This window comes from Engystomops pustulosus, chromosome 3 (assembly GCF_040894005.1).
Source record: "Engystomops pustulosus chromosome 3, aEngPut4.maternal, whole genome shotgun sequence".
NCBI classification, from domain to species: domain Eukaryota; kingdom Metazoa; phylum Chordata; class Amphibia; order Anura; family Leptodactylidae; genus Engystomops; species Engystomops pustulosus.
In genome coordinates this window covers 168,872,683-168,896,808 of record NC_092413.1, presented here as the reverse complement: position 1 = coordinate 168,896,808, position 24,126 = coordinate 168,872,683, and the positions used below count along the sequence as shown (strand labels likewise).

The 24,126-nt window shown below is 40.9% G+C and overlaps 1 protein-coding gene across 5 annotated transcripts in view; it reads right to left on the bottom strand.

Moving 5' to 3' along the window:
* VEPH1 (ventricular zone expressed PH domain containing 1) overlaps positions 1-24,126 on the bottom strand; it is a 203,164-nt gene that overhangs the window by 32,491 nt on the left and 146,547 nt on the right. For 4 of the 5 annotated variants that reach the window (XM_072142938.1, XM_072142936.1, XM_072142935.1 and 1 more), the window contains one exon: positions 20,123-20,257. In XM_072142938.1, coding sequence (XP_071999039.1) covers positions 20,123-20,257 — 135 coding nt within the window. Of the gene's footprint in view, positions 1-20,122; positions 20,258-24,126 lie in introns of those variants that run through there. The other variant, XM_072142939.1, reaches the window with a different exon arrangement.

Below are 24,126 nucleotides of genomic sequence, written 5' to 3'. Positions count from 1 at the left end.
GCAGGTAACTCTGGGGTCCAGATCGGACCCCAGAGTTACTATAGCAACGATCGGCGCACCCCGAAAACGGTTCGGGGGGGCCGATCGTGGGGGAAAGATCCCCCAGATACATGTTAGATGCCGCGGTCGCGCTGACCGCGGCATTTAACGGGTTAAGCACCCGCGATCGGGTGTTACACTGGGGTGCCGGCTATCAGTCACAGCCGGCACCCCGTCTTTCCCGATGCCGGTTCGGCTCAGATCTTGAGCTGAACCGGCATCAGCTCAGCGTCCGATATATCGGACGCTGAGCGCTAAGTCACTGCGCTCAGCGTCCGATATATCGGACGCTGAGCGTTAAGAGGTTAACAAGTGTCTGCACCGGGATTTTGGTGCACACGATTTTTGCGCTGGCTTCAATCTGACACAATTTCGGGGCGCCGACGGATGATCCAACTGATTTGGACTGAGAGCGGGATTTAACTTTCAAATTATTTCACAAGCCCAAGCACTTACATGCACCATGAAAAAGATGGATAACTCAGACTTGAGTGGGGAAGCGACACATGCAGGATATCGGGCGCACAATCTTAGTAAAGCATTGGACAATGTACTTTTGGTGAACTCCAGCGGCCGGGTAAGTAAATGTGCCCCATTGGGTATTTCCACTGTCAGAGCCGCTGAATTTGGTATTTTGGTAAGTCTTCTTGCTTGAAAAAAACAGCCTGTGCTGCCTGTAATTGATAAGCTCCTTTTCAGGATCTCTTCCTTGGGGAAAGCTGGGTGCGAGTTTCAGCTAATTTTGTGTTCAGCTGTGGCTTGAGTGATGGACGGTTGAACCAGTCAGTTGCTGGGGCGGTGTCCATTACTTCCTTTATATTTTGCCCAGTTCCATCAGTGGTTGCTGGTTATTTCAATCTTCTATATTCTTATATCTAGCGCTATTGCTTTGTTTGCTATTCCCAGTGTGACCCTGTTTTCCAGGGCTAAGACTTGTGTTTGGTTATTGCCTTGTCGTATTTCTGGGTACTTGTGTGATCACTGGCCTATCTCTGACTTCTTGTTACCTGTCCACTCCACTATCCAGCAGCTGCCAGACGAAGTAGGTTGTTCCTGTCACTTTGCAGGGTCTGTTAGTTAGGTACTTTATAGCGGAATCATCCTTATCAGGGCAGGTTATCCGCTGTAGACAGTGCTCAGCCTGCAGTGACTTTGCAGAGTTAGTTTGCCCAAACAACAGGTAATGCCAGGTCTGGTTATGGTTGCGCTGTTTGTTGGACATGTTAGTGACATTTATATTCTAACCTATCCTATATGTGTTGTATTATATTTTGTTCCCACATTAAAAAAAAAAGAAACATTTTTGGCTATCACAACACCCTAAAACACAAAAAATTATATGAGTTTGAAACTTTTGTAAAGTACTTTACTCAAAATTCCCAAAACTTAGTAACATAAACCTGATGCTTTTATTGTAAAAATTCATATTTGCTAAATCGTTTGCAATAGGATTGCAGATCTTATCCTTTATTCCTTTTCTTAAAGAATGACCTATAGCAGGGGTCCCCAAACTACGGCCCACGGCTTGCGGACCACGAACCATTTCTATCTAGCCCCCGTTGCTTGGATCGCCAGCGCGTGGCCCCCGCGGCCTAAGAGAGTCGGACAGAGGCTTCTGTCCATCCGGACAGGAAGCTCCTGCCCGTCACTGTATAGTGCTCGATGTTTCCAGAAACGGCCGCTCGAGCACTATTACTGGAGCCATGTGGCCGGAAGACAACCCCCGGCACTCCATGAACTGGGCTGAGGCGGGAGACTGAGGTGAGAACAATGTTTTGTTTTTTTTAAACTGTAGTAGAAAGATTGTGGCGGCCAGGGGCCCAGTATATAACATAATTAATTATCAGGGGCAGCTTAGATGATAATTAATGGTAGAGGGGCATAGGAAATAATTAATGGTGGAGGGGCAGCATAGGAAATAATGGTGAGGGGCAGCATAGGAAATAATTAATGGTGGAGGGCATAAGAAATAATTAATTATGAGGGGCAGTGTAGTAATCAATGGGGGGGAAGCATTATTCAATAATTAATGGAGAGGGGCCCCAGTATATTTAATAATTAATTGACCCAATTAATTAATTAATTGGGCCAATATGTAAAATAGTTCACAAGGGGGTGCAGTATATAAAATAATTAATTGAGTGTATTACTGATGCGATCACATGTACCGCTATTTATTTTTAAACTTTAGTCCGGCCCTCCAACAGTCTGAGGGGGACAGTGAACGGCCCCCTATGTAAAAAGTTTGGGGACCCCTGATCTATAGGATAGCAATAATTATCTTGGTCCAAATTTTCCATTACTTTCCACAGCTGTGGATGATTTCTTATTTCATTATGTTTTGGCCTTCTTTTCATTTTCTTTCCTGTGCTGAACACATATTCTCATATTATAAAAGTTATTGACAAGATAAAAAGTTTTTTTACATTCTTATATTTATACTTTTACAAACCAAAAAAAGTCATAATCACTTAACGTGACTGAATCCTAAACGTCAGCCTATCTTCATATGATTCAATTCATTCCTGCAAATAATTCATAAGTAAATGAAAAGACTGAAACAAAAGCCTAAACCGCTGGTGGCATCTGTGATATTTATTGCCAATGATATGGAAATGTGTAATGACGCTGAAATGGAATACTTTGAAAATTATAGTGAAGAAATGAAGTGTAGAAAAAAATAGATAAATCACTTTAGCCTGCAATGAAAATGATAATATGAGTTTCCTGATATAATTACAGGAAGATAGAAAATGAGTGTAACAGTAAACAACCATAATCACTGTTATAACATTCACAGAATGTGAAAATGTAATCTAAGACGGTTTGTGGCCAAGCCACAATCTAATAAATGTTTAGAAAACTATAGTATAGACGGAAAATACAGAACATTAATTAACAGATGAGTGATAAAGATTGAAAGGCAAAATTATAGATTTGTTTTGCAATAAATGTATTTTTGCTTGGACAGATAGAAAGATTTCTATCAATTTCTGCAATTTGGTGGTCATTCACTAGAAATGCTTTGATTGCACCTATTTATTACATTTCCAGTCAGATGTGTCTACTTGAATATTTGTCTTAGTACATATTTATATTTCTAATGAAATAACAATTCTGGAGTATCTTTCCCTACAAATCTTCTGTTGTTACTATTGATTTATACAAAATTAACCAAATGGCTTAGGACCAGAAACAATAACAGACATAAACATACCTCCCAACCATCCCAAATTCGGCAGGAAAGTCCTGTTTTTTCCGCTGTCATGGGGGGCTGAGAGAATGTCCCGGGTTTCCCCCTCTCACTCGGTTTGTTCTGCCTTCTCCTGGTCCTGTACATAAGGGCTGCAGAGCATTGGAACCAGGAAGAGGCGGGATCAGCCCCTGCCCCCTGCTACCTCCTCACATGATGTGATAATGCACAAGTCAGGTGAGTAGGTAGCTCTGCTCCCAGCTAGCCCCGCCCCTCTATGAGTCAGTCAGAGCCCGGGAGAAGAGAGAGTGACTGCGGTGGAACGAGTTAAGGTGAGAAACAGGTTTTTTTAATAACAGGGGGCAGGGAGCCACAGGAAGAGGAGGACAGTGGGCTGCTGGAGGACAGGAGGAGGCTGGAGGACAGGTGCCTGCTGGGGGACAGGAGGAGAATAGTGGACAGGGGAGGCTGGAGGCTGCAGGAAGACAGAAGAAGGCTAGGGGACAGGATGAGAATAGAGGACAGAGGGCTGGAGGACAGGAGGAGAAGGCTGGAGGACATAGGGCTGAAGGACAGAAGGAGGAGAGCAAAGGAAAGATTCATATGTCTATGGGTGTGGTTTTTGAAAGGAGCAGCACTGTGCTGGAAGGGAGAGTAGTAGGAGCAGGAGACTGAAGAGAAAGCTGTTGTATGTTATTGGGGAGGGGAAGTTAAAGGAAGGAGTTATTTGAGAGTCTTTTTTTTAGATGGAATTGGCAGGTCAGCAGGTCATTTTAAGGGGTTAGAAGAAGAGGTGTGTTTTATTTTATGGAGACAGCCATGCTTACTACAACAGACATGTCAGGTGAAGTGACAGGCTATCTTTTAGGACTCTATTTTATAATGAAACAAACACCTTGTTCCATTTTTGTATTTCCATTTCCATTTCTTGCTCCCCACCTTTCAAAAACTTTTAAAAAGAGCAATGTACTGAGAAGCAGGAAATAAATCTCAAATGAAGTAAAGATTACAAAAACCCCAACTCGGTTTATAAAAAAATAAACTTACATACTCACCTTCTGATCCTCTACGCGGCTCCTCTTCCTTCTTCTTTTCATGTGTAACAGAGCAGGCAGAGACGCATCCATTCACTCTGACTGCCGGTAAACAATATATTGGCAGGCAGAGAAGGTTGCATGGGGACTTTCATTATTGAGGGAGGCTTTGACTGATGCATTTCTCACCCTAGGTTTATACTCAAGTCAATACATTTTTTCCAGTACTTTGGGGTAAAATTAGGAGTCTTGGCTTATTCTCAGGCTGATTTATACTTGAGTATATGTATGTTAAATGATACGTTTAAAAATATGTAACATGTTAATGCTTTAAGATAAGATATGACTTGGTACAAAGCGTTTTAAAACAGCTGAGCGTCAGTATCCTGTTGCCTTTCGCCTTTGCTGGTGGTTACAATGATAAAGTATACAGTTCCGACTGTATTCAACTTAAGAACAAACCTACAGACCCTATCTTGTATGTAACCCGGGGACTGCCTGTAATCCCAACATCAGCATAACATAAATAAAAATATTTAAATATCTATTTGTATGTCAAGCATTCCTAATATCAATATATCAATAGGCCAGTCTGTGCTTTATTTCTCATGTACTTATTCAAATGTTTTTACTTCCAATCATATATAAATTAATTGCATCTCTGTTATTGAGGTAAAATAACGTTCCTCTGTAAAATAACAGTGGTAACGCACAGACCGATGAGTTTCACGTGTGTTCAGCCTCCATTTTCATTTTTGCTCCCGACGTTCTGAAAGTCTTTCTGCGCCTTCGTGGTCTTTCTATTTTGTAAGAGTTTACACCATTGGCAGTGCGGAGCTCCATTTAGAGTATTTCTCTTCCGCTGTGGGTTTTATCAGCGTCTGTGGTTGTGGTCCAAGCAATGGATATAGTAATTGTTATGTAAGTGATCAGAACAGCATCTAGGCGACCAAAATTTGGTTAAAAGTTTAACAGAGAATTCTAGATATTGGTGCTTTAGACACAGTTTCCTTAACACAGTCTTCCACAGTCTTCAATACCCTGGACACTCTTAAGAGTAAAACCCCAGTCTCTATTGTGCACATATTGTTCACTGAGTTGCTCCATGACGTTCTATTTTTTACAAAAATAACGAGACCTGTTCATTACCCCTCTGGATTAAGAATTTTTTTTCTGGTACCCCTCTATAACAGTCCCTGTTTCTACAGTAATTCAATCTCTTGTTACAGCGGAGTTGATGCCATTCCCTGCCTCAGGGCTAGATGCCAAAACCAGCATCTTATTAGTCCATCCACCCAACAACTTAACATAATGTATCACAAGGCACCCACTCTTTGGCTTTCATTTTTTCCCTTTACTACTAATTATATGCAGCATTTCATTGTATTTCCCTTGAGTGACTCTTCTTCAGTTTCTCAATATTCTTTAGTTTCTCAAAAGGGGGTTCTCATTGTGGTCAATTTAAACCACAGTGTTAATGTATTTCAGCAGTTCACACATCATGCAGCTTAAGTCTACAAATATCCCATCACAGATTCGTTTATTCCAACAATTCTTTGATTGTCAGCAAACATAAGTTTTAATAATTTACATCATCAACACAAATATCCTAGCGGTAGCCTTAAACAACAGCTATGATCAGTTCACTGTTATGTTTATAACTCTATATTACCGCAATAGTTATAATAAAGGAAGCCCGGAGGTGCATAGTTCCTCAGGAACTGCTTAGTAGGACGTGTCTACCATCAGTAAGCTAATGGTAGATGTCCTTAAAATATGTCTTCCTACAAAGGACAAGTATGGTTCTCATTGAAACTATATTAACAACAACTTTCTATAGAATTATAGAAATGTATAGAATTATTTTGGGAACCTAATTGCCTGGGTAAGTGCATCTCAGGGAATTGAGAAACGTCTTACAGACTGAAGTGGCAAGTGTACATTATGGAGCAAGTTATTATGTTATCATTGCCCTTTTAGAGCATATGGACATCAAAGATAAAGGGGCACATTTACTTACCTGGTCCCTGCGTGATCCCTGATCCAGATTGTCCAACGAGGATGAACTCTGCCCCAATTCATGAAGATCGTGCGCCCAATATCCTGCATGTGTCGCTTCCCCGATCAGGTCCACCAGAGTTCACCTTCTTCTTCCCAGGGCATGTTAGTGCTTGGCTTGTGACACAATTTTGAAGTCAAATGCCGCGGTTTGTCCAAATCCGTCTGATCGTCCGGCTGCCTGCCCGCCGATTTGTGTCACATGAAAGCTGGCGTGATTGCATCAAAATCCGATTGCGCATGCCAAAAACCTCTTTTAAATCCCGGATCCAGCTGCACAAAATGGAAATCGTCGGGATGTCCGATGAAAGTGCGGTCCTTGGGGCCCTTAGTAAATGAGCCCCAAAAGGTCAATGCACCAAGACATAACCATGAGCCAAAGGCACTGCTTTCTAAAAATGCAAAATAAAGCCCCTGATTCACAAATGTCTTATCTCCTCAGCTGCCATTCATGTCCATAAAATGGCTGTAGGTGGAGAGTCATGTGATCTAAGCTTTCTATGACCATTCTCCCTTCCAGGACCTTATGATAGTATTCATGAATAGAAGCTTAAGGTTCTGGAAGTCACAGTTCTCCTTACGGAGACTGCCAATTGAGGCCACCATGTAGGCCTTATAGCCATGGATGCTCCACTAGGGGGATTCTGGGAAAATATGCAAAGTTTTCCAGGATGGGATAAGGAAATCCCGCAACATGTCTTAAGGCCTCTTGTAGGTCATGCTTGATGTCAAGGGAGCTGCCTTATAAGGTAGCTGAAAGAGGTGTTGTTTTCCTTATCCCATCCTTGAAAGCTTTGCATATTTTCCCAGCTTAAGGTTCTGGAAGGCAGATTGGTCATGGACAGTTAGTATCATATATCCCTCCATTTTATGAACAGGTATGGCAGCTGATGAGGTAAAACCATTTCTGAATCAGGAAGCTTTACTTTAAATATAAGGAAAGCAGAGCAGAACTACCATATTAATAAATGTATATTGGTAAATTTCCTAATATCCTGACCCCCCCACACATTACAAAAACATGAAGTAAAGTGGCCAACCCCTTTAATGACCATGTATCATACTACAAATCCTACATAGAGATTTAAGAGGAAATAAGTAGCGATTGGCATTTTTCTTTACAATTAGCTACTTGCGAATCCTAAGATCCAAATCTGTAATGAATAGAATACTGAAGGATTTGTGATGAGAAAACCCTATTTCTTCACAATTAATTAGGTGATATAATTTTTGCCTATTGTATATTATATACTCAACGTAATAAACATCTAGGCCGCCAAGCATGATAAAAGAAGCAAAGGATTCCATAATAATAGTAGAAGTAAACCGGATGAGTTATGTGATTTATTCTGCATCGAAGAGCAATTACCTAAAATTTGAGAATGACATCACAGAGTGGCCACCATGGTGCATGACTACACTTATACAGCTGTGTAAATAAATCCTACTAGCTGATGTGGATGTGCACTTCCTAAATATATTTCCTATTTCAATAAGCCAGCCTAGTTCAAAGAGTAGCACTAATGTAAAGGGACGTGTAAATGTGAAAGCAAAGTGATAGCTCTTGCATGCAAAATAGCAAAATTGTTAACAGTGTTTTCAACAGAACTGTTAATATGTCCAGTATGATAAAATAGCTCAATGTTCTGTATCAATGCATTATTGTCTGCAACACTTCCTGTAAACCAGCAGTCACCATGACCGTGTACAGCTGAAATGCTGACCTCAGTCTTATTTTACGTCACATCTTGGAATTTAGATTACAATGTTCAATGGAAATTTCTAAAAGCATGATGTGATCACCAGAATCTGGCAGTAGCAATGTTTTATACGATCTGGTAAGAACAGTAGTTGAAGAACATGTAAAACCTTTGCTAATGATACAGTATTCCCAAAACTCAGATAATAAATACTTGTGTCATTTACTGGAAATTCGCACACATCTGGAAATGCTTTATTTCTTCTGCTGACATTTAACCCAAATTTCGTCTTTATGGTAAAACCATTTATATTTCAAAAGTTGTCGGGCACATTGCTTGCTTTGCTAGGGTACTACAGATAGATGGCCAAGTTTTTGGATTTTGGAAAGTAGTATTACGGACTTGGCAAAGCCATAATCATAAATAGCAAAATAATCTGTGCTCCTTCAAGGAAAGACAGAGTGAGATAAGTGTGGGTGATAGCGCCAAATAAATCCTGCGTAATGTAATATAGTGAAAAATATTACAAGACCTTGACCTTTTCCAAAAGAACAGCTTATAAAGAACATATTAGTTAAACAGATGACTGATGTATAGATGCACCACAAAGAGAACAAATAAAGCAATAGACTATAAATTGCATTTAATGGACCTGCCAAATATTGTTCTGCTTGGAGAAGCTATTTGGCTCAATACAGCTTTGATTGTGACGTTATCTGACTTGTTTTCCTTATAGTGGCTTATTTCAAAAGGCACCTCCTCTTATAGGGAAAAACATAATATTAAAGGAAACCTACCAGTTCAAATGGTGGGGGTAAGCTGTAAATACCGAGCACCAGCAACTTCAGCTATAAACTTTAAAAAGTGTTAAAACCACGATACAGCGGTTAATAATACTAACGAAAGTAAGCTCGGTATTTACAGCTTACCCCTACCATTTGAACTGGTAGGTTTCCTTTAAGGAAGAGACTTGAAATATGCGGTTATAGAAAGTTATGCCCACACATGCCACCCGTGCCTTTGTTCTTGTTCATCTGTTCCTTCTATGACTTCAAAAACTTCACTCTATAACGATGCAAATACGGCTGTAGTACTTGGGGAGGGAAAGGGGTGTTAAGAGAGCACCTCAGGGCTCCGCCTCAGCATTTGCTGTACCCAGAAGTAGCTGAAAGGTGAAAGGATGAGAGAAGGCGCAGGATGGTGGAGGTGGAATAGGAAGTGCTGAAGCTGGAGCTCTAAAATAAAACTTTAAAGCCAAGGATAAAAGTGGATGACCCACATTTTAAACATATCCCTTGTCAGAGGATTGAGTACTTTATATACTAGAGTATGTAGAAGCCGACCCGAATATAATCCGTGGTCCCCAATTTTACCACAAAAAAACTGGGAAAACCTATTGACTCAAGTATAAGCCTAGGGTGGGAAATGCAGTGGTCGCAGCCTCTCCAGGCAGCCTGTCCCCTGTATATAACCATCCTCCTGCCCCCAGTATATAGCCAGCCCTCTGCTCCAGGTATATAGCCAGCCAGTCCGTCCCTGTATATAGACAGCCAGTTTCCTTAATATAGCCGGCCAACCAGCCCACAGTATATATTCAGCCAGCTAATCCCCTGTATATAGCCAACCAGCCAGTCCCCTGTACATATCCTTGTTTGTCAATCCATTCTCTCAGCAGTCACGTCTGCACATAGTAGTGTACAGAAACCTAGCTCACATCTAACTTTAGACAGGAGCAAATCGCATCACTGCAGAGGTAAATAACCAGGAAATGCAAAAACGCCATCCAGCGTTGCTGCAAACACCTTCTTTTATTGTATTCAAATTACATCATTAAAGGGTAAATCCATAGAACAACTCCAACTGGTTTTAGCTGCTTGTGGAATATTAAACCATGAACCGTGATTAAAGCTGCCACTAGCACTTAAAACACATTGGTGTTGTTGTGGTGATAAGATCTAAATTAATAGAGAAACAGAGGCTGTAATGGTCTAGGTCTTGTTTTGGAGTCTAAGCGTTCCAACTTACTTGAGTAATTGCAGGCAGGAATCATAGTCAGTGAAGCCAGAGATCACCACATAGGAAAGGCTTAGCAGTGAAGAGGAGCAGGCAGGTAGTGTCAGGAGAAAGCTGGAGATCGTAGCACAGAACATCACCGTCAGTTTTGGGAGGCAGGCAGGTATCGTAGTCAGGAGGAAGCGGGTGGTCCTTGTACAGTATAAGTCAATCGTAGTACAATAGTAGACAAGCAAGATTACAGGTTGGATAAGTGTAAGCAAGGCTGAGTTTAAATAGGAAGTTCAATCAAGGAGGGGGTGGAGCAAAACCAGGGAAACCGGGATCAGGAACTAGGCCAAGGATCAGCACAGAAACTGTCTAGAGATAGCTCAGTTGATAGAGCTGCAGCCTGGGACAATGGAGTCCGCTGGTTCAAGTCTAATACAGGCTGGAGGACAGGAAAATAAAATGCAAGCAGTGATCACCCAGACCCCCCTTCATAAAATTAATGCAGTGGGGAGGAGAGCCTCTCTACATCCTTTTACAAGTTCATCTATAGATTACGGCCTACTCATTAAAAGTCACAAGTATAAATCCCCTTTTAGATTTACAGATCAAAGAAAAATGTGGTATAATCCATATTTCAGCTTCACAAGTGTTCCTCTAAATTACAAGCAGCCTTCTACAGTAACTTTGTCAATGGCTAAGCTTCACTACAATAAGAAGCAATTACCTTATTCCTAACCTCTTACCACTAAAATCATCATGGCTAGTATGTATGCGTGAGGGACATTATGAGGGAAAAGATGGATTTAAAACCAAGTCTGTAGGATGCACACAGGGCAAGATATCAACAAAGACATATTCTGAGGAATACAAGGTTGGTCTCAAATTGTCATTCTTTTGGGGTCCTTCATAGAGAGTTTGATCAAGCCTTTCTGCTTTCCCTGGTGCCAGACTTATAGGGGCACATTTACTTACAAGGTCACGAACAGTACATTGTCCATGTATATTCACTAAGATCCTGCACCAGAAATCATGAATGTGTCGCTTCCCCGCACTGGTCTGACAGAGTTCACCATTCACTTTTTTGTGGTGCTCCTTTGACATGCGTGCGACACAATTTAAAAGTTAAATATGGCCCTTGGTCCGAGTCAGTTGGACCATCCAACAACAAACTCCCTAATTTGTGTTGCATGGAAGCCAGCGCAGCTGTGCCACAAAAGGGTCACGTGCGCCACAATCGTAGCACACACACTTCTTAAATATCCGTGCAAGCCATTCTAGGCATGAAGAACGTGCACAGTCCGACAAAAGTGCACCATGCAACCCTTAGTAAATGTTCCCCATAATGTCACATAATTCATTAAATTCTGTTTCCTTTATCCTTTACCAAACTGTTATTTTTTGCACCCTTTTTGTATAGTAACCCTTTTTAATTAAGCACTGTCCTTTTGATATTAAACTTCCATTCAATAAAACCCTTCATGATTCTAACAATTCCATAACTCTCAGGAGATGTTACCTACATTGATTGCGTAGTTTGTGACTGTAATATTATATTGGTGTGTAATATATCCTAGGTGTCTCATCAGTCTATTGTGGTGGCAGTGGAAATCACTCAGGTTTTTGGAGGTTAGAGAACTGTCAAGAGCATGGTCCAGTGAGACTTGAATCCCGTGCCATTTGAATAAAATAAAAGACCGGTGTATGCAGCAAGGCTGGATCAGCTTTTTCCATTTTCTGCTTGGCTGGCACATGGCTCAGCAGTGACATCAACTTACCATGTCTTTTGCCATCAGCATTTCAGATCTGAGTGCAAGAGACCAAGAATCCCTACTGTAGCCATATGACCCCTGACAGCTAAGTATATCCTCTTCCCATTTCTAAAGAAAAAATCTGCTTTTCAGTGAATTGGAAAACCGCTTTAAAATCCCTTCGGCATTAGTTGATGAAAAGAAATCCGTTGTCAGGATTAGAGCTCAACAAAAGTGAGATGGAATTGCTGCGGCAGAGTACCACCAGGTCGTTCCACAGGGGCGACTAGCCCGCGGTGGCAGCCAAGATCGAGTTACCATAGCAGAAGACAGTCTAGTAGTCAGGTCCAGGCACAGAGTCAGGGCAGGCGGCAGAGATGCAACGTCAAGTCCAATCCTGGGTCAGCAACGGGAGGTCCAGGCAGATGGGAACGGGAACACAGGCACACAGGAAACAGGAACGCATGACACGGGAACTCATGACATGGGAGCAGGATCGTAGGATACACGGGAACACACAGGAACACAGTAGATACAGGAATGCAGGAGACACAGGAAAGCAGGAATATCGCTGGGGAGCTTTCTCTAAGGCGTAGGCACATAGATCCGGCAGGGAGTGCAGGAGGAGGCAGGATTTACATAATATTGTTGAAAATGGCCAGCGCCAATTAACGGCACGCTGGCCCTTTAAATTTACTGAAGGTGGCGAGCGGAGGGGCATGGGTGTGCCTGCAACCCGGGAGATAGGTTGCAGGGCATCCATGACATTCGTAAGTGAATGGATAGTTATGCATTTTATTAAAAGGAAAAAACAACAGGGCTATCGTGGGGCGCTTCCGTATACTACCCAAAAATTCAAATACAGCATACTTGTAGGGATACAAGCTAAATAAAACCATAAATTAATAAAAGACATGTAAAACCTTAAATGTCCAGTCGTGATGCGTTTCGGGCATTCCGCCCTTTCTCAAACATAGGACAAATGTCCTATGTCTTATGTTTGAGAAAGGGCGGAATGCCTGAAACGGTTGCGGTTTTTCCTTTTAATTATTTTCTGCATACCGGACCCCTAGTGGTGTTTCGGGTTACCAAGGCTGTGGGAGCTGCTCTGACGTTAACACTCCCTACAAATACACTTAGCCTAGTGGACCATTCAAATTGGCTTCTATTTGGCTACAAAGGAGTTCAGATCGACTACCAGCATTTTACGAGCCTTATTTCAAGAACCAAGCAGGTGAGCAGCCCTGATCTCCCCTTACATTCTAGTCGGATCACCAAACGATATCACCCGAGGCGCCGTCCTCTGTTGTTGCTTTTTCTCCTTATCTTGTTCTTAGTTATGCATTTTAATCATACTTAAAATATATAAGTAGTATATATACGGTAAGTCATGATATTATACATATAACTAAGTTTTTAATTTGAAGCTTCACTTTCCCCTCATATAAACTACACAAGCTTTTGTATATTTTAATCAACTAAACCAGACATTTAAAAAGCTGTTTACAAGAAACTGTTTTGCTCCATAAAAAGTCATTTGAAAACATCATCCCAATTTTACTTTGTAATAGAAGATGTTGGCCAAAAGTTACTGGGGGATCTCAAGCCTCATGTTTCATGTTAGCATTGTTGATACAAGGAAATTATATGAATATTACTTTATTTCCTCTGATGTCGTAAACTATTAATATCATGAATTCAGAGCCTTAAATATATTTTCTACTTGGATAGTTTTTACTTTTGAGCTCTAAGGGACAAGATCCTGGAGTAATTCTGCGGAAAATAACACGGGTATGTTATGTGATAGTATATTAAAACGAAATTTGTTCCCTTTCCAACCCAAATCTGTTGTGCTTTTCTGTACCTAGCTGAGCGCTGGTCGGTTACATACTTAATGATAGGTCTTGTAGGCAAGATGGCATGTCTCCAGCCATATGTTTATTTGCCATCCTGTCACTCCGTAAAGGCACTGGTGCTCTATATGCTATTGTATTCTTAATGTTTCTGTGCGGAAATTCCTGAGTGACAGATTTGCCAAGGAGCCAATCCCAAAAGAATTACTCACTAAGGAGAGTCAAGTAAAAGCCCAGACGTCAGACTCTGGCATACATCTAATTTATTTATATGTATGTACCAAGCCCTTTCTGAGCCTCACATCAGCAGTGGGAATTTGGTTGCTAATGTGAAATGTACTTGTAGAAAAATTATAACCAGCGCATGGACTATTATCTAGGTCTGTTTTTGGTGATGTGAGTTGGAGGTCCACACTACCCAACTGGGTGTAAAGATTCTACTTGTAGAAGAACAATTTTTGAACATACATGTACACTTACCGGCCACTTTATTAGGTACACCATGCTAGTAACGGGTTGGACCCCCTTTTGCCTTCAGAACTGCCTCAATTCTTCGTGGCATAGATTCAACAAGGTGCTGGAAGCATTCCTCAGAGATTTTGGTCCATATTGACATGATGGCATCACACAGTTGCCGCAGATTTGTCGGCTGCACATCCATGATGCGAATCTCTCGTTCCACCACATCCCAAAGATGCTCTATTGGATTGAGATCTGGTGACTGTGGAGGCCATTTGAGTACAGTGAACTCATTGTCATGTTCAAGAAACCAGTCTGAGATGATTCCAGCTTTATGACATGGCGCATTATCCTGCTGAAAGTAGCCATCAGATGTTGGATACATTGTGCTCATGAAGGGATGGACATGGTCAGCAACAAAACTCAGGTAGGCTGTGGCGTTGCAACGATGCTCAATTGGTACCAAGGGGCCCAAAGAGTGCCAAGAAAATATTCCCCACACCATGACACCACCACCACCAGCCTGAACCGTTGATACAAGGCAGGATGGATCCATGCTTTCATGTTGTTAAAGCCAAATTCTGACCCTACCATCCGAATGTCGCAGCAGAAATCGAGACTCATCAGACCAGGCAACGTTTTCCCAATCTTCTACTGTCCAATTTCGATGAGCTTGTGCAAATTGTAGCCTCAGTTTCCTGTTCTTAGCTGAAAGGAGTGGCACCCGGTGTGGTCTTCTGTTGCTGTAGCCCATCTGCCTCAAAGTTCGACGTACTGTGCGTTCAGAGATGCTCTTCTGCCTACCTTGGTTGTAACAGGTGGCGATTTGAGTCACTGTTGCCTTTCTATCAGCTCGAACCAGTCTGCACATTCTCCTCTGACCTCTGGCATCAACAAGGCATTTCCGCCCATAGAACTGCCGCTCACTGGATGTTTTTTCTTTTTCGGACCATTCTCTGTAAACCCTAGAGATGGTTATGCGTGAAAATCCCAGTAGATCAGCAGTTTCTGAAATACTCAGACCAGCCCTTCTGGCACCAACAACCATGCCACGTTCAAAGGCACTCAAATCACCTTTCTTCCCCATACTGATGCTCGGTTTGAACTGCAGGAGATTGTCTTGACCATGTCTACATGCCTAAATGCACTGAGTTGCCGCCATGTGATTGGCTGATTAGAAATTAAGTGTTAACGAGCAATTGGACAGGTGTACCTAATAAAGTGGCCGGTGAGTGTAATATGTTCTGCAAAATATCAAAATGTAACAAATAGGTACATAAATGTAGAGCATTGAGTAGCGGCATTGTATAAACATTGCATATGATAAAAATCTTATTCACTGGGCCGTAATTTTGGCAGTGATCTGGCTGCACAAATTGCAGCCAAATCACGGCCACAATAGAAGTCTATGGGACCTGGTCATGGTGCATTGAGTACATGGGGTCTCATTGCATATATTTGGGTGGATTTGTAACACCGCCACTTGGCTTTCAGTGGTGAGGAGCAGTCACTCCCTCTCCCTTCTCCACTTGGCCACCTGGACAACCCTGTTAATATTTCTGCAGCTCTTTCTGACACTGCACTAAAAATGCTGCATATTATTTGCAATGACTTGTAGTTGGTCAGCTCAGGCTATAGTAAATTTAATAAAAAAAGAACTTTAATATTACATATTAAAAGTGATCACAGACATACTAAATATCTGGTGACACGTTTCAGACCTTTCAAGACAGTCCTTATACTCATAGTAATGCGAAAAAACAGATATACAGACTGTCCCCAACTTAAGGACACCTGACTTGCAGACAACCCATAGTTACAGACAGACCCCTCTGACCTCTGGTGAAGCTTTCTGAATGCTTTACTATAGTCCCAGATTGCAATAATCAGCTGTAAGGTATCTGTAATGAAGATTTATTGATAATCCTTGGTCCCATTACAGCTAATTATGTTTAAACTCCAATTGTCACTGGGGCCAATTTTTTTTTGTCTGGATCTACAATTATAAAATATACAGTTTCAACTTACATACAAATTCAACTTAAGAACAAACCTCCGGACCCTATCCTGTACGTAACCAGGGGACTGCCTGTAGTGTGGTGGGGCAGTCATGTGACACAAAGTGGAAGTGGCAATGAAAAGTGAAAAAACGCCCACACGTGGCGGTAAGTTAAAACTAGTAAGTGGTCACGTGAGTGCTGTAATAAAATATCTCTAAAGTCCATGGGTTATATTGGACACAAGCAAAAGCGATAGAAGCACATTTATACTGTATATAGATGAGATAAGCAAAAAACAAAAGAAGCTTGTGAGCAAAATATGGAGTTAGTTTATGCACAATATATAAATAGACCCATAGGGAAGAAAAAATACATGATAAATGTACAATATGTTAATACATGGATAGTAAGCCATTTTTATATTTTAACCCTTTGAGGAAACAAGTGTCCTTGGTAAAAATCCAACATGCCTCTCTTAATAGTAACAGTTTTTTTCTGTTACCTTCTCTATATTTGCATTGCACCTGCTGTATATCCGTAACGGACATACTGAGGACAACAGAGCCTGGTGTGTGCCTCCAAAATGTTTACAGACACCAGAAACACCATGGTTGGTAGAGATAGTCTAGAGATAGTTTTAACACTGGCACCCATTATGTGTTCCACAGTGGCAACTTTAAGCTTATATGACATTCTATTAAACAAACTACAATATTATAGCCCCTACAAGTCTGGAATCACTTTCTACATATGGTACTAGAATGAAGCTACATGGAGAATGGAGGATGCATCCCCCCTGTCTACTTTCAATCTGCAGTTTCAGATTTGGAGGACCCTCAAAGGCCCTGAAATGGTTCTTGTGTACCTGTGTATTGTGAGCAGGAACAGGTGAGGATTTATCAGATAAAGGTCCTTATGAGTATCAAACTTGGTGGGTGGTTTGATTGGGCATGGGCCCCCTAGAAGGCTTTGGCCCAATATTCTATTGACAGTTAATATATATTTGGATAGGGTGAGTCCACATCTGGTTCCACCACAGCAACAGCTGCCTTTGCCAAACTGAGCCAAGTGCTTTTGGTGGTGTTTTTCACAAAAAAAAATAGCAGAAAGAGTTAAAAGTTAAGAGTTGAAATTGGCAAGCTTTAAGCAACCTTGCTAGTCCCAGCTTGCAGATGGTTCCATTAATGGTACAATAATCATAAATAAACATATATTATCGATCTTCTATTATTTTCTAAGGTACATTGTTAGGTGTAGGAGAGAAAGAGTTGTGTTGCTAATGTAAAGAACTGATGTTATGTAAGACCACTGTATATATTTGGTTGTGAATTAGTCTCAGTGTAACAGCGTCCACCCTGTGAACATCACAATAATAAACTGTAACCTGATCTTCATTGTCCAACCTTGAGACTCTGCGACTTTGGGCATTTTCCCTAGTGGGTGAGTGCGTTGGCACGGGCCAGAAACAAGTTCTTCCATTCATATACACTACTTCAAATTTGATAATAGGTGTTCTCCATTAAGTAAGATGTGGATACCTCAATCTGGAAGAAATGAATCATCCTTCTACATTAGTTGTCTATTGTGTAATATTGCTGCAGTAAACAGCTTTTGTTCTGCTGGTGAGCCTAAGCGTGACCCTTGTCTAGGAGCTGTAAATGCTGACGTCTCTGCAGTAGTTAAAAACTAAATGTGCAGATTAACAACAGGAATACATCAGGGGTTTTACAGCCAAATTATAGGACAAAAAGAGCCAATGAGATCCTTGCCTGGGACTACACCTCCTCTAGATTTCACTGTGACTTATTAAATCAGTCAGTGGTATGTTCTCTGCTTCCTGTTATTACTATATAACAAATGAACCATCTTCATTGGCTCTTCATAATATTGTTTCTCACTTCTTTTGATTTGACTCTTTTCATGCTCCATCAAATAAACAGTATTATAGTTCTGAATTGAAGTCAGCAAATTCATTTAACTAGTCGACAGATTTTAGCTGATAATTACAGTGGTCGTTACGTGTTTATATATGGGATAATGTACCCCTGATGTAAATTACAAACACGTTAGAAGTCCCAGAGAACATCCTTGCAGGTCTGCGAGCTGAGAGCATTTATACACATACATATGATAGTTTACAACAAGCGATGGGATGTGATCCCACTGTACTACAAGACTGGTTTGGGGCTAATACCAAAGGTGTTATCCAAGTGACCAGTCTGTCTTTACCCTTTGACCCTTCTAGGAGGATTTGGGTTTTGCTATTACAGAATCACAAGGCTGCTAACTTGCAGAATAATCCTGATACTGGACCTGGTGGGTGAAAAGCACTTGGGGTCAAGCAGTGAATAGTCAGAAAGTCTATGACAATGCCAAAAGGTACAGGCCTGAGGTCAGGGCAGATAAATACAGATCAGCAAATACATTTCCTGACCTTTTTCAATTCCCATTTTCATCGGTCTGGCATCCGTTTTTCATGGATTCTCATAAACAATAGTCTATTTGTGATCCATGAAAAAGGGTTCAGGTACTTTTTAATGCATTGGTCGCTTGATCTGTTCAAATTAAGGTTGTGCGCACTGCTCCATTAAAAAAGTATTGCATTTAGTAGGTTTTTGGACAGACAGCACATAGACAAATTTCAATGGGGAGGGGGGGGGTGCATCAGCCCTTACTATATAAAGTATAGGAACTATTGCTTATCACCAGTAATACCTCTTTGCAGTGGAGTGATGCTGAATTGTAACACAGGGTTTCCTAAATGATTTAGCATTTGAGGATTTGCTGAAAAAAACTCTCGTAAATCCCATACCAATTTTTTTGGAAAAGAAAAACAAGACTTAAAGTGGTCCATTAATTTATTTCTGTCATATATATTTCTTCAATTGAATGTTGCTTTGTAAGAAGATAATTTTCCATAAATGCAGCCCCTGTTTTCCCATAGAAATTAGATAGCTGTCCTTGGATATGACCACAGCTGCTGGAGTGAATGAGGAAGAAATAATTTTTGCATATAAAATGGCTGGGAGTTACTGCATGTCCTGCAGCTATCCTGTTGTAATGAACACTCAATCCAGGTGGTCAGGCAGGGCTCAATAGCACAGGTGTAGCCAATGCTGCCAGAGCATGGGGGTGATTGTATCTAAGGACAACTATCTAATTTCTAAGGGACAACACGGTTATTTCATGAGAAATCTTCACATAGGTAAATTGTTTTTTATAATATCAAATTAAAGAAATATATATTTGACAAATTAATTAAATTAACTGAGAATGTCCAGATGGGAATACACTTTTAAGACTCTACATTTATCTTAAAAGTAGACCCCATACTACAAAGTCTCCAACAATTTAGAAGTAAAAATTAATTTTGAAGCGCTACAGCACAATTTATTTACATCTCACAATAATTCAGATGTCAAATAATTATTTCAGATTTAATGCTCACATTAAATTAAACCCCTACATTAATTTAGTCCCCTTACCAGACAACTAAATTGATCATACTTGATGCACTAGTGCAATGCATTCATAGCAGCTTATAACTGGCCTTAAACTTTTGGAAGTCATTCACTGATGGCCAAAATATGGAATCAAAAGTGAAACTGCTTAATGGATTGCCAACTATAGACACAAGGAGCAGTAAGAACCCTAGTCATCTGACACTTATTGTATGGATATAGAGTAACTGTCCTTAGTGTGGCACATCCTTTAAAGACAATCTACCACCAGGATCCAGGATTGTAAACCAAGCACACTGACATACTGGCGTGTACTCCCTCTGACAGGATCTGTTCTTTTTTTTAGGTTCTAATGCTCAATGAACAGCTATGGAGCCCAGGGCCTGTCAGACTCATTTACATCATTTTTAGAACCGTTTAAAAAAAAAAAGGGCAAAATAAGCTAAAAGACAAGCAGTCCCTGCCATAGGGGGCACACACCAGCATGTCAGTGTGCTTGGTGTACAATACTTCATCCTGGTGGTAGATATCCTTTAAATTTGGCTGTGGTATATTATCATTGAATCTAATCACCTTTTTGTGAGGAAACAGAGAATGTATTATGGATGATTCAAAGCTATGTGTTCCCTTCAGTTGAGTTTTTTCCCAGAGAGTTTTCAGAACTTGCATAGAAGTAGTCTGTGTAGACAATGGATCCGAAAACAAGCTCTATAAAACAAAGGAAACAAAAAAAGTTGAAAAAAAAACAGTTTTAAACATATTATTTCCCAAGTTAACATAAAAGATAGTCATCTTTATGATGTCAAAGGTATATTTCAGCAAGTTGCTTTATTTTACATTAAACAGAGAAAGGTAATTATATGTATATTTGTAGCAAATGAACAATGCACTAAAATGTCTACTAACACATCTGAATTAAATTCCTTAAATTGTCTCAGTGAAGTTATAGTTATTCTAAGCATTGACAAAAATAAGTAACATTCATCTGCATGTAGACTAATTATTTTATACAGTTACAGGGAAGAATTTACTATGCATTGTTCACCAAGGTATATACAAAGCCCCATTTGTGACAGTTTTGTTCTACCCTGCATGCCACTTTGGGATAACGGAATGGGAAGTGGGGTGGCAGAGGGTGGGAGAAGGCATGTATGCCCCTGTCTCCCCCAGAAAATGGATATATTATAGCCAGAGACACTTCCCATATATACTCGAGTTTAAGCCGGCCCGAATATAAGCCAAGAATCCTAATTTTAACACAAAAAACTGGAAAAACCTATTGACCTAGTGTCACCGCGCGGTCCGTCACAGATACGCTCACTGCTTGCTGACATCATAGTGTGTGCCGATGGCAGCGCAGAAATTAGAATGTCAGCGTGCAGCTGACATTATGATACCTGAGACAAACCGGGACACTTGAGTTTTGTTAAAATTCTACTCTGCATGCCACTTCGGGATGACGGAATGCGAAGTGGGGTGGCAGGGGGTGGGAGAAGGCATGCATGCCCCTGTCTACCCCAGGAAATGGATATATTATATGCCTTTCCTCTGGGGCTCGAACAAGGGTACTTCAGATGGTGGGCAGCAAAGGGCATTATCCATGTGTGGCACTTGATGTCCGGTGCAAATTTTTATCTAACAATTAAATTAGTGCAAAATATGAGGTTCCTCCCTCCAAGGTCTTTAGGCTCAATCAACATTTTGTACGTTCTATAATCGAGGGACATGTTCGGATTCGGTAGAGGGACGCTCTCCCTCTTATATTCTATCTTTAATGCTTACCCCGGACGTCAAGTCATACTTTATGGAAGAGTGGGAAGCTGATCTGGGCTGCCAGTTCTCTTTTTGAAGATGGAGACACAGCTGCAAAACCCTAGCTAAAAGTAGCCAACAGGTTTCCCTGGCAGAAACCTCCCTCAGATTGCTACATAGGGCCTACTATGTACCTGCCCGACTTGCTAATATGTATCCACATCTGCCCAATTCATGTTTCGGGGGCTGTAGTGCCCTGGGTGATAATCTGGTGTTATTGCCCTATAGTTGCCTCTTTCTGGAACAATGTCAAGAACCTTATCCGTTCCATTTTAGGTACTGCAACACCAGTGACCGTGGCAGTCCCATTGCTGAGAGATAAGCCAGTGAAGGTAAAAAAAAAAGCCCATTGACTAATTCAATTCATAGCATTGGCAACTTTTTGCTTTTTGGTCAATAAAGTTTTGTTGAAACTAAAGGGCATCTACCACCATGATGAAGAATTGTAAACCGAGCACACTTACATGCAGGTGTATGCCCCCTCTGGCAGTCTAATCTTCTTTAAGCTTCTTATGCCCTTGTTTTTACAAAAAAAAAGGATTTAAAACTTATGCAAATCAGCATATGCAAATTAGGGGCTCCGGCTCAATTAATAGTTATGGAGCCCGAAGCCCCATAAGCTCATTTGCATTATTTTTAAATCCTTTTTTTTGTAAAAACAAGGGCTAAAATAAGAGTGGATCTTGCCAGAGGGTGCACAAGAGCATGTAAGTGTGCTTGCTTTATAATCTTTGATTCTGATCCCACTCTGTAGTTTGTCTTACCATTTTCAGATAACCCATTTGGAATTACAGACTGCAATATACTGATCCAATATAACTCTTCTCTTTTAAGCAGCTGTAATGAATTTTCTGCAATTGGTAGGATGCAGTCAGTCAGAGTGATGGTCAATAAAGAAAAACTACATTTATGACAGCTAGCCTTATGTTTACAGACTAAATTTTAGAAAGTCTGCTTTTATTTGTACGTGCCCTGAGGTTTAAAGTTGCAGATTGCATGTACACATTCACTGCAGCTGCAGCTTAGGAAAACATTTTACCAAATTTTTTGTAAGGCTACCGTTCAAACCTCAGTTCCTTACCTCCAGCGTGCAGCTGACGTCATGATACCTGAGACAAACCGGGACACTTGAGTTTTGTTAAAATTCTACTCTGCATGCCACTTCGGGATGACGGAATGCGAAGTGGGGTGGCAGGGGGTGGGAGAAGGCATGCATGCCCCTGTCTACCCCAGGAAATGGATATATTATATGCCTTTCCTCTGGGGCTCGAACAAGGGTACTTCAGATGGTGGGCAGCAAAGGGCATTATCCATGTGTGGCACTTGATGTCCGGTGCAAATTTTTATCTAACAATTAAATTAGTGCAAAATATGAGGTTCCTCCCTCCAAGGTCTTTAGGCTCAATCAACATTTTGTACGTTCTATAATCGAGGGACATGTTCGGATTCGGTAGAGGGACGCTCTCCCTCTTATATTCTATCTTTAATGCTTCCCCCGGACGTCAAGTCATACTTTATGGAACAGTGGGAAGCTGATCTGGGCTGCCAGTTCTCTTTTTGAAAATGGAGACACAGCTGCAAAACCCTAGCTAAAAGTAGCCAACAGGTTTCCCTGGCAGAAACCTCCCTCAGATTGCTACATAGGGCCTACTATGTACCTGCCCGACTTGCTAATATGTATCCACATCTGCCCAATTCATGTTTCGGGGGCTGTAGTGCCCTGGGTGATAATCTGGTGTTATTGCCCTATAGTTGCCTCTTTCTGGAACAATGTCAAGACCCTTATCCGTTCCATTTTAGGTACTGCAACACCAGTGACCGTGGCAGTCCCATTGCTGAGAGATAAGCCAGTGAAGGTAAAAAAAAAAGCCCATTGACTAATTCAATTCATAGCATTGGCAACTTTTTGCTTTTTGGTCAATAAAGTTTTGTTGAAACTAAAGGGCATCTACCACCATGATGAAGAATTGTAAACCGAGCACACTTACATGCAGGTGTATGCCCCCTCTGGCAGTCTAATCTTCTTTAAGCTTCTTATGCCCTTGTTTTTACAAAAAAAAAGGATTTAAAACTTATGCAAATCAGCATATGCAAATTAGGGGCTCCGGCTCAATTAATAGTTATGGAGCCCGAAGCCCCATAAGCTCATTTGCATTATTTTTAAATCCTTTTTTTTTGTAAAAACAAGGGCTAAAATAAGAGTGGATCTTGCCAGAGGGTGCACAAGAGCATGTAAGTGTGCTTGCTTTATAATCTTTGATTCTGATCCCACTCTGTAGTTTGTCTTACCATTTTCAGATAACCCATTTGGAATTACAGACTGCAATATACTGATCCAATATAACTCTTCTCTTTTAAGCAGCTGTAATGAATTTTCTGCAATTGGTAGGATGCAGTCAGTCAGAGTGATGGTCAATAAAGAAAAACTACATTTATGACGGCTAGCCTTATGTTTACAGACTAAATTTTAGAAAGTCTGCTTTTATTTGAACGTGCCCTGAGGTTTAAAGTTGCAGATTGCATGTACACATTCACTGCAGCTGCAGCTTAGGAAAACATTTTACCAAATTTTTTGTAAGGCTACCGTTCAAACCTCAGTTCCTTACCTCCATTAAAAAAAGTAAAGAATGGTTAAAAGTCCCATTGACATCGATGTAAATTTTATGTAATCCGTTATGTTCTGTAAGACAGTCAAATGTTATGCATGCAATTTTTGATGGAAAAAATTAGGGTGGCTGTGGTACGTTTTTCCGTTTGAAAAAACG